General features: G+C 28.7%; 1 protein-coding gene and 1 long non-coding RNA gene across 11 annotated transcripts in view; both read left to right on the top strand.

Moving 5' to 3' along the window:
- Positions 1–8,924, top strand: part of LOC121126828 (receptor-type guanylate cyclase Gyc76C) — a 116,388-nt gene extending 107,464 nt beyond the window's left edge. For all 10 annotated transcript variants that reach the window (XM_040722176.2, XM_071892002.1, XM_071892003.1 and 7 more), the window contains 7 exons: positions 1,346–1,838; positions 1,889–2,590; positions 2,645–2,994; positions 7,199–7,643; positions 7,694–8,028; positions 8,091–8,269; positions 8,331–8,924. In XM_040722176.2, the coding sequence (XP_040578110.1) occupies positions 1,346–1,838; positions 1,889–2,590; positions 2,645–2,994; positions 7,199–7,643; positions 7,694–8,028; positions 8,091–8,269; positions 8,331–8,724 (2,898 nt within the window). In that variant the 3' untranslated portion in view covers positions 8,725–8,924. The remainder of the gene's footprint in view (positions 1–1,345; positions 1,839–1,888; positions 2,591–2,644; positions 2,995–7,198; positions 7,644–7,693; positions 8,029–8,090; positions 8,270–8,330) is intronic.
- A 274-nt stretch (positions 8,925–9,198) lies between these two features.
- LOC139906704 (uncharacterized) lies at positions 9,199–9,764 on the top strand. The gene is made up of 2 exons (XR_011782484.1): positions 9,199–9,330; positions 9,400–9,764. It is a non-coding gene; the product is annotated as an uncharacterized lncRNA (long non-coding RNA).
- The last annotated feature ends 2,395 nt before the right edge of the window (positions 9,765–12,159 follow it).

Below are 12,159 nucleotides of genomic sequence, written 5' to 3'. Positions count from 1 at the left end.
TTGTGGGCAAGCTACGTGCATGCCCAACTTCCACAAATAACCATAATGGTGGACCAGCTATGTTACTTCTAACTCTACATTAATATTGATATAGAGAAAAATCTTAATAGGACTACTACGAAATCTATTATATCGTCGAATGCTTTTATATTATATAACCTTGATTAATTTCATTTTGTTAAAAATTCATTTTTACTTCCAAGGATGAAGGGTTTTTCAAAAGATCTAATATACTAACGAGAGAAATTGTTATTTTTGCCAAAAAGAAGTGGAGACCTCTTTTCATTTATTCTACCAATATTTAAAAATTGCCCCGATCCTTAGGATGGTGGAGGAATAAGTTTGGGGAATTTTTCATTTGAGATTGAGTCCCTCGGATTGGCTCATTATAACATCCTCACGATATAAGGATAGGTGGAATATTGAGTGGCTCATCTCCAACATTCAATGTTTAATTTATGCAATGAAGCACAAGTACCACGAGCTCCCTTCGTGGCTCCATGATTATGTTTATAAGGCAATAATAATCCTCAATTCCTTTTTCATCGATGGGAAATACTAATACAAAATATTTTAGAATATTTATTAACTATTTGTCAGAACTAACTCAAGATCCTCTCTTCATTATATGATTTATTTCCTTGTTTTTCTTTTTTGTCTTTTATTCTTGTGTCGTTGACTTAATATTAATTAAACATGCAGTTATTGTTTCTTCATATTATATTCTTTTTTAAATCAGAACATGATAATAATGTTTCGTTTATTTTATTAATGTATTGTTTAAAATGAATAAATATATTTCACCCTTAAAAAAAAAGAAAAAAGAAGTCACCTCTAATCCAAGGTTAATAGAAATACAATGCTAGACAATCATGTAATCGGGCTTGCTATAATTTTCAATATTATGTATTGTACCGACTGCTGGGCAGAAAAACAGATTTTGACCAAACACGCAACCACTCATCTACTATGACGTCAATATTCAAAGCGTGGTGGTAATCAAACATCAATCCTCTGCGCGTGACGGTATAACCTTGTATGTCTATTAACCTTGCTGTAATCTAATATTTTAAAAATAAGTAAATAAAATGACATCCCAAGTAGATATCTATAATTTAAATGAAAAAAAGTGTTATAACTAATTAAAATTCTCCAAAATATAAATTAGCACACTTTATATGAAATGCCCAAATAGCTTTGTTAACTTCATAATTGTTTGTCAGAAATAAATACTCTATAAAAACCTACCCAATCTAATTTCTAGTTGATTTAATACATATAAATATCAAATTAGTATTTTTCGTTCTTTAATCCTTCAATTTTAATTTTAATTATTACATTTTAGCAAAAAAAAAGTCGAAACGAAAGTGTGAACATTGTAGAACTTTCGAGAGATGGTGCTGCAATTACACGTACCATAATAGAGATAGGTAACTACCGCAGTATTTCTGGAAATGACATAAGAATTGATCAAAACGGGGATTCAACAGGAAACTTTACAGTGTATGCTCTGAAACCCTTCAATTTTACTTTTACATCAAAAATTTCTGGAAAAGCTAAATTTTCATGCTCATACTATCCAGTTAAAGTTGGAGAATTTCGGTCTAAAATCTTATATGAAAAAATAAAACCACAAACAATAGTACCGGGTTCAAAAAATACAAAAAATAATTATCCATCTGGGGAAAATAATGTTGTTGTCGATTATTTATCTTTATCACCAATAGATTGGGTATCTGTTTATGGCAGACCTTTAGACGAGCCTCAATGTGGATACGACGGATCTCAATGTCCTAGAGTTAAAGGCCAAATGGAAATAATTGCAGGAATACTTGGAGGTTTTATGGAGTTTTTATAGATTATCATATATTTCAAAGTTGTATTATAGGTCTACTTTTATTTGCTGTTATTTTGACACTAAGTGTTTACCGTAAATGGAAGATTGAGCAAGAAATAGAAGGCCTGTTATGGAAAATCAATCCAGAGTCTCTACAGGGGTATAAGGGACTTTTATCTTATCCTTCAAAACAGAGTCTTTTAGGTTCTATGATTACTGGTGAATCGCGTGCGTATGGGGCTCAATGTCAGACAGCAAGATTTCGGGGTTCTACTGTAAGAATAAAAGAACTTCATTTCGACAGAAAAAAGGATATCCCGCGTAATATTATGAAGGAAATGAAACTTATGAGAGAATTGAGACATGATAATATAAACTCTTTTATTGGAGCTTGTGTTGAACCGCAATTGATAACTATTATTACGGATTATTGTGCCAAGGGATCTCTCCAAAATATTTTGGAGAACAGAGATATAATGTTAGACCCCATGTTTGTGGCTTCAATTATATTTGATCTTATAAAAGGAATGATATTTTTACACAACTCTGACTTAATATCACATGGTAGATTAAGATCCTCAAACTGTGTCATAACCAGTAGATGGACCCTCCGAATAACTGATTTTGGTTTACATGAACTGAGATATTCGTCTAAGAATGAATATGATTCTCAAGAAAATTATACAGATCTTTGGATGGCACCTGAACTACTACGCTCAGATAACAATGGCCCAATCAAGGGCACACAAAAGGGTGATAGTTATATTATAATAATAATCAAAATTATGTAACTCTCATATTTTATAGGCGATATATATTCCTTTGGAATTATTCTATTTGAAATATATGGAAGAAATGGACCTTATGGAGATACATATCTGTCATGTAGTGAAATTATAAATGAAGTAAAATTTCCTTCTATAAATGACGGATTTATGCGCCCAGATTTAAACTACCTTGGAGACAATAATTTTGAATTTAACTGTCCAAGTTATGTAATTGACGTAATGCAAGATTGTTGGGCAGAGAATCCGGATAATCGTCCAACTGATTTCAATTTAATTCGTAATCGCTTAAAGCCTATGAGAAATGGAATGAAGAATAATATTATGGATCAAATGGTTGAAATGTTGGAAAAATATTCAAATAATTTAGAGGTTTGTTATATTTATATAAAAATTTATTTGAGTTATGAAGAAGGTGATTCTGATTACTTGTTTTTCTTTTTTATGTCGAATACAATATGGTAACCATAAGAAACAGTATGTCCATTGATGATGTTTTAATCTAAAATAAAGGAGGAAAGACTTAGTTTGTTTTAAATATATACAACTTGTTACCAACGGACAAAGATTCTGGGGTACTCGGAGCTAGTTGAAAATCTGTCTTTTTTAATAGATATATTCATAAGTAGATATTAAGTTTCAAATTTTAGTTTGATAAAATCAGTCGTTTGTGAAATGCACATACATTATTAATTATCGAAAATTATTTATATTGAATCTCAATGAACTTTTAATGAAAGTGATTATCTTATTTGCTATAATTTACTAATTGTTGAAGGTGAACCCTTGAAATTGTGTACCCAACAATTTGAAGCAATCAAAAATATATAAAGATATTTACATAAAACATTTGAATGGCTGTTGGCAGTTAATGTCACAGATTTGGATAAAATGAAAAACTACTGTTAGATACATATACATTATTAGCTTAATTTAAAAATATTAAAATATCCACAGCAGGAGTTATCAACATCTGAAATTTTCATATTTATCCTATTAAGGGTTTGAATAAATACCTGATTTACTGGACAATATATATATATTTTGAAAATTAGTTATAGTGATAATTATTATTGCTGTTCTGGTCTTTATATAGGATTCAAGACTGCATTCCCGTCCAATTCTGTTTTGTTCCCGTCCTGTTCAATTCTGCATAAGTCTTAAAAAGATATACGACCGGTCATAATACTGGACTAGACCGAATAAATAAGGACCGATACAACACCTTATATTAAGATTAATATAAGTAAATTGAATTGAATAGCCCCATGGTAAAGTGTTTGTAAAATCAGAACTAGTTTTGAGACGAATCTATTCTTAATTTTCTATTTTCATAACTCTTATTATGAATGAAGTTAATTCTTAAAATTTTAAATTATATATATATATATAAATTTATAATTCCAACCAAATCTGTACATTTGGCGTAATATTTTTTTTAAATAAGAATTTTGATTGAATTTAGGTGATTAACCACATTTATCTTGCATCTACAAATAATTTATCAATATGAACTTTGCAGATTATAATCTTCAAATTTCCAGAATGTGATCTGTATCAATAAAGAGGTTCTGTTATTAAAAATCCTTTTTTTTTTTTTTGAGGAGAGAAAATGCCACATTATTGTATTTCGCGCCTCCAAGTTCTTATTTATCACGGTTTTTTAACTCCTAAAAACCAGGCACATTTTAATCACAAAAACACAGAATCTATAAGTTTTGAAAGAAAGAATTGTAGAGGTTTGAAGTTTTTAGTATACCAGGTTCTGTAAAAATTGTTTTTTATTAAGTTCAAAAATTATGCACCTATATGTGTACATGTATGATAGATGTTGTAATCTACGTTTTCTCATATATCAAATACAGTTATCATTTTATTATAAAAAATGAACTAAAAAAAATTTTAATATCTATTTTGCAAGCTATTTTTTATCGGTTTAAAAAAAACCAATCATACGACTGGAAAATATTATGCCCATTTATAGAAATATTATTATTTATGTGGTTAAAAATACGTGCAATAATTTTATTGACCAAAAATGAACTTGAAAAAGATAGAATTTGTAATAAAAATAGCCCTGAGGCTCATTTTGATCGTAAGTACGGGTTACCACATCTATCAAGCGTGTAAACTCTTTCTTTTTCGAAGAAATGTGCATATTAAAATCTTCAAACTGCAATAATTCTCCTAGTCAAAATATAGAAGTAATGTGATTTAAAATATTTTTGTTTGAAGAAGAGGAAATGTCATTTCAATAATTTTTGTACTTCCAAAATTTGTTTTATCATGTCCCACAAACAAGAAAAATTTCAAATCACAAAACCTCTTCATTTTGATAGCCTGAGTTGTTGGGGTACGAATATTATAAAATGCAAAGTTTTGGGAATTATATTGTTTATACACGTACATGTATCATGGATCTGGTGATCTATCTGTGTATTCCTAAAAATGTAACATTGAATAATTAGCCTCGAATGAATCAATCAATTTTATAAATAAATTTAAAACTATAAAAAGTGTATCTTTAATTTATTTTTATTTAAAAATTAGTGAAGTTACATACTTTATCTAATATTTACAATATTTAAGAGATCTATTTTTTACTAGGAATTTTATCTTTCTCTGCCGATTCTAATTTGTATACCTTAGCATGCAAAATATACCTCCTATTTTTTATTTCAGCAGAAAAAGTTACTGTATCCAACATTTTTTAGTGAAAATTTTTCTTAAGCAAAGACCTTACTTTATCTATTAAATAACTATATCATAAGCTTAGAGTAATTTTGAATTAAAAAAAGTGACTAACCTAAAATTAGACAAAATATCAAAGCAGAAATGTACCAATTTGACTTTAAATCATCGATATTTATATATGACGCTTGTAATAACATAATTTTTTGTTTGAAATGGTTCTCAAATTTTTTGAAGACTATTTAATGTTCCTTTATATCTTTATTTATAGATTTTGAAAATTTAAAATAAATATATATTGACTTTTTTTTTGTGAGAATCGATATCTTATGTAAAATTTTCCAACTTCAATAACTACTCGACAATTAAAGTTTAGAGAACTTTTTTTTAATTAAAAGTGCTGTATATTATTATTTCTAACAGATCGTAAGGTATCAATAAAAAAAATGAGAAATGTAAATTTAATTAAGGTTATAATGTGTATTTTCTTGGTGAAAGAGTTTGGTTTTTATTTTACTTTTTTTTGTAACTTCCTTCTTACTAGAAAGAAAGTTTTTAAATGAAAAAAAAAAGATTTTGTGATACTTACTATCAGCTATTGATATTAATTATACTTAAAAGAATAGTTGAAAACAGAGCTGACAAAAAAAAAGAGATTTGAAATTTATCGGTCCATTCTCAAGAATGGAAATAAAAATTTATAAAAATGATTAAAAATGAAGGATTTTTACAAAAATGAGTTAAATGTCATATGAGAAAAATAACTCCTTTATTTATTTTCGCTAATTGGAAAGTTATGTTGTTATATAGTTGGAATCTTTGGATATGTGTGCTCAATAGGGAGTAAACGCAAATCGTCTACTTATTATTATTTTTTTTCATAAGAAGGATCCATTTTTGAGGAATAACATAAATATATTAATGCCAAATTATGTGTATTTATATAAAACGTAAACTTTCATTCGACTTCGTTGTACTTTACAAAAAAAAAAAACTTTTCAACAAAAGTACCAAATTTGGCCTTGATTGAACATACAATATCGATTTTCTCAAAATATATATTTTGTAAAAATCGAGGAACATGAAAATAGTTTACAAAAGTCTTGGAAAACATTTGGACAAAAAAAAAAGTCTTAATTTTACAAACGTTCTATATTAATTAAAGTAGTATATCGAGTTCTATAACATATTCAAGTTGGGAGAAATTATTGTTGAGAAAACTTATATATTAAGTGAGAATGTCTCTGTGTGTGAGTGCTGGAATCATGGCCAAATCAGTATATGTATTTTCTTGAAAATTTTTATGTAGTTTTTTAAGGCTCAAGAGATGGTTTTTGTAACCATTTTTTTTTGGCATTAAATAAGCATTTTTCTGAAAACGATTTTTTTTTCACAAACAAACCAATATTTAAATAAAACAAAAAATAAAGATCGTAAATTTTAAGAATGATTCTCGCTTCATGTTGGTATTTATCTTTGAACACCTCTTTTAAAGAAGATTTTAAGATTTAGAGAAGAAAAAAAGAAGAAGAGAGAATAACACAATGTATTCAGACAATAATATGAATGATGAACGAACGATGGTTCAACTTAAATATTTTTTTCTTTTCTAAACCTTATAATCTTTTTTTTTTAACCAAAAGAGTTCAGAATTAATTTTTATTTCATAATGTCCCGGGAAACGGCGGACAACCCTTCTTTGTTTCCTTATAAAAAGGGTGCAAATATACATAGTAACACTAAAAAGCAGGGAGATTAATTCTTAAAATTCTTTATTTTTTTTTTTATATTTTGCAGAGGAATTCTTAATTTATTTTCATTTTTTAATGTCCCAGATAATGCCGTGCAAACCTAGTCTAGTATTAATGAAATATTGTATTCTTAGGATCTCGTTACAGAAAGGACCCGCCAATTATATGAAGAAAAGCAAAAAACAGAAGACTTATTACATCGAATGCTTCCCCCTAGTGTTGCTCATAAACTAACACATGGAATTGCTGTAGAACCTGAAACTTTTAGTGGAGTTACAATTTACTTTTCAGATATAGTTGGTTTTACGTCTATGTGCTCAGAATCAACTCCACTTCAAGTGGTTAATTTTTTAAACGAGCTCTATTCGAAGTTTGATCAAATTATTCAGGGCTTTGATGTATATAAAGTTGAAACAATAGGTGATGCATATATGGTTGTATCAGGACTACCAGAAAGAACTGATAAGCATGCAGGCAATGTTGCTTCACTTGCATTAGAATTACTATCTGAAGTGAAATCTTTTAAAATAAGTCATAGGCCCAATGATACATTACGATTAAGGATTGGAATACACACAGGTACAATGCCAAATTATTTATCTTTGTATTAGTTTTGAAGGTTTTTTAAGGTCCTGTTGTTGCGGGAGTTGTAGGACTGGCGATGCCGCGATATTGTCTCTTTGGTGATACTGTAAATACATCGTCTCGTATGGAATCTACTGGTGAATCTCTTAAAATACACATTTCAGGTGAATGCTACTCAGAATTACTTAGAAATGGAGGTTATCAGATCAAAAAACGTGGGCTTGTCGCTATGAAAGGTAAAGGAGAAGTTTTAACCTATTGGCTCATGGGAGTTTTGGAGGGAGATAGATACGTAAAACGTAAGCGTGATTGTTCTAAATTACCACCACTTTTTTGTTTACCAAAGAAGCTAGGTGGTTTAGGATGTAGTAGTCAAGAGGTATCACATTACTCATATCACTTGATCATTATATTTATATATATATATAATTTTTTTTTAAGATGAGTAAAAAAAGAAGTCCACGTATGTCAATGGTATCAGGAAGTGATATTCGTCAATCTGTTAGGGACGGATCAAGACACAATCCCGATTCTATTTATCAATCTATTAGTGGTTTAAATCATGCTGTAGTATCAACAATGTCTCCACCATTGTTCGAACAAGACAATGAAATGTTCAAGTAAGCGCTATTATAAGTAAATTATAGTTGTACAATATTTTTTTTCATTTCATTAAATTAGATTTCATACTGAAAATATTGTCAATGGTAAGCACTTAGAGAAACCAGGCCAGTTGTCTGATTACTATTATGATTCGAAGTATAATTCGAATTCTGATGTTAAAATTGACGAAAACAATCGTATATCCAACACATCCCATGGAAGAACTATAGAAAGCCCATTATATATACGTAAGCCAAGGTCTTTATCTGGAGATAGACTTTACACATCAGAGCCAGTTCAAGAAACAGTTGCTCTTTTATCTAACAATATGAATACAATAGATAACATAAATAATAGTATAAAAAATAATCAGAAGAACAACACACAATCAATTCATCATTCATTAAATATGAATGAAGTGGAAGGCAAAAACTGTGAAAAAGTTATAAATGAAGAATTCAACTTAGTCTAAAATCAAGATTTAAGTATTCATTTATAACAGGACTTGTACATTTTACAAAGTTAAAACTGTTTTTGCTAATACTGTAAAAAGTTACTACATATGTTTTGTTTCGTTTCTTTTTGTTTTGTTTTTAAATAGCGTATTGTTAATGTGAAGGAGAAACTAAAATAAAAACAGATTGAGCAAATTGTAATTTTACACATTATAAATATTAATAAGGATTTTTATTTATTTCTAATTGGCCATATGCGTTTTTCTTAATATTAAATTAATACAAATCTAGATAACCTAGTTGCAAGGGCAAAATTAAGCTAGTTGAAAGTTTTTTTTAATCCTATATCACGGCGTTGCCTCTCTAACACAAATATCAAATACAAATGTATAACTACGCTTTTAATAAAATATTACTAAGTAATTTTATAATTGAGTATCGAACAAAATCAATATATGTCATTCATTTTAATTATTGTGGTATCATAATATGACAATGATAGTCTAGGAGTACTAATGAGATAACTAGAATTTGGTGTGCATAATTTATTTTTTTAACTGCCAACTGTTTTTAAGCCTTATTTATCTTTATTTTAGGGAGAAAGGTTGCATGATACAATAAAGGTAACGACGTGATATAATTACATTATATCATTATAATTATAAAAATATTTTTTATTTATCCTATTTTAGTATTCTTGGACTCTTTTTGAGATCAGTTAAAGATCAATTTTGAAGGTTTCAAACGAGAAAATACTTTTAATATTCCAGAAAAATGGTTTTAAAAGAAATTGACATTTAGTTATGATAGAATACATAAATATCAACTTGTAAAAAGTGTTAAGGAAGGAACCTTATTCATACTGTATAATTAAAAATACAATTTATTCTTTGATACAATACATCGTTTTCCATGTTAATTAACTGTCTACCATGGCTTAAAATGGATCTTTAATTAATTTTGATTTATGATTTGTAAAAGATAGTTCATATTTGTATATTAGGGTCCATTATTTTATATTTTCAGCTAAAATATATTTAAATGTTTTCTTGTTTCATTCTAATTCTAAGAAAGATCCAGAGCTGGCCTCTGTGTGTGAGTGTGATATTTTTCTGTCCTTTCCAGCAAGGTTAATTCCCTAACACGTATACAACAGATATTTGACTCCCGCCACGCTTTTATTAGTAACGTCATAGTGTATTAGTGGTTGCATTTTTTTCTCAAAATCTGTTTTTCTTTCCCAGCAGTCGGTACGATAAATTAAATTGAAAATTCTACCAATAGTGACGTCATAAACTATCAGTGGTTGCATGTTTTGCCAAAAGCTTCCTATCTTGCCCAACAGTTGGTACGATTCATTAAATTGAAAATTCTAGCAAGCCGGATTACATGATGTTCTAAACTTGTATTTCTATTAAGCATGCTTTCCAGTAGTATTTGTATTCCTTGGATTAATTTAAAAGGTTCTTTATCCTTAAAATAATGCGTTCGAGAGAAATGATTCTCTTAAACTCAATGTGCGTAGGTTTGCGTCTCGGTCGTTACTAGAGAAGGAAATATACATTAAGTAAATGGAATTCAAATGTGTCAGAATGAGTAATTGTACAACTATAAAGTTTACTTATACTTAATCTGTGCAACTCCATCTGACCAACTAAAGGATCACTAACAAATAGCCTTATCCCAAATTAATAGCTATATAGAGTATTTTTGAAGAAAAACTTCTCTTTTTTTAATTAAATTTCAGACTTTCAGCTATCAATTAAGATATTTTACACTTTTTGGATTTTTTCCTCTTAGAGCTACGAACCTCTGAATAAAAAGCACCCATTTTTAACTTTAAAGAAAGATAACTCGAGTTAGCTATAAATATGACAAATTATTTAAAAAAAAATATTTTGGGAATCTTTTTATCTTTTTAGGCCTTTGAATATATGAAAAATGTAACCCTATCTTCAACACCAACCGCTTCAAAAAATTGAATATTAAAAATAACCAAGAATAACAAAAACTGTATGATTTTTCTGCAGGCAATGAGACTAAAAAAGAAAAATAAGACCAGATTTTGAATCACGATATCAAATTCTTCTAATTTGTCGTTCTTGTGATACAAAAAAAAACGTATAATAATACGTTTTAGTTACACAATTCCTAATTTTACTTCAAGTATCTTTCCTCCTTTGAAAGAGGTTATGAAATATGATGAAAGATGAAACTTCAGGGGCTCAAATAACGTAGTTAATAGTAACTACGTAATTTCAGCTGTTTTATTTTCCATAAATGACCGATAAGGATTAGTCAAAGCTCTGCCAAATTTTACTAGGACTGGATGTATAGAAATGCAGTCTTTTTGGTTTTTTAGACCGATCCAACACTTCTGGTATGTCTTTTTTTTTAATGCTGTCATGGTTTTTGGATTTGATAAGCACTTAAATAACATTTCCTGACACCAGAATGCAAGAAAATATTCTTCAACTCGGAAATGAAAGGATTAGATTGTGTAATTGTTGACAACAAAATTAAGAGAATCTATGAGTCCATGGGCGATGCAAGTCACATGTATCAACATTGGAACTTGATTCTGAATGTTATCCATGTCTTAGTAGAATATGCACCTCAATCAGTTATGAAAATCATATTGAAATTTGAGCTCAATGTTCTTTGAAGACTAACGACAACTGTTTTCTCAATCGTCTTATTATTTTTATTGACCAAAAATAATTGGAAAACTCCATCCAGGAGCCCGATTAATACAGCAATCATAGCACCCATAGTCTCATCTATTGTCAAATATATCTCCTTCCCATTAATTTCTTCTTATATTCTAAAGATTACTATCCAACTTTCGACCTTCAATGATCAGGTTACACTTAACAGTATAAAGAGAAGGAACAAATGTTCCATTATACTTATTAATAAATTTTATAAAATTAGGGTGTTCGAGGATAGAAAATGAGATATTACAGGATACAAGAATTTTAGTCAAGTCTGAGTTGAAATTTCATGTCAAGTTGTAATTGATTTAATGTCATCCATCTAAAAAATAAAAAAAAATAAGATGTTTAACATAATGATACGATTGTACAATTTTCACAAACAGAGCCACTTGTATTGAATAAATTTGATGACATGGATGGCAATTCAGGATCTTCGTTATAGTCCATAGCGTCATTGCCTCCATTGATTCCTATCCATGATTAAAGATAGGCTGTTTGGTCAAATAAATTAATGTTTTGAGATTAGAAAAGGAAAATAGTTGGTAGATTTTCTTTTTTTTTCTTTCTTCTTTTTTTCGTTCATAATATATTAATATTTCTTGTACAACATCTCCCTCTAATAAGGACATAAATACATAAATTCCTCCAAATATTCTACTGAATAATTGTATACTGCTATAAGAACTAATGAGTTCTATAAAAAGACAAAATAATCCACTGAAAGCCCGAGTGAGG

Source organism: Lepeophtheirus salmonis, chromosome 12 (assembly GCF_016086655.4).
Source record: "Lepeophtheirus salmonis chromosome 12, UVic_Lsal_1.4, whole genome shotgun sequence".
In the NCBI taxonomy this organism is placed as follows: Eukaryota; Metazoa; Arthropoda; class Copepoda; order Siphonostomatoida; family Caligidae; genus Lepeophtheirus; species Lepeophtheirus salmonis.
Note: the sequence above shows the minus strand (reverse complement) of the source record. Positions and strands in the feature narration are given on the sequence as shown.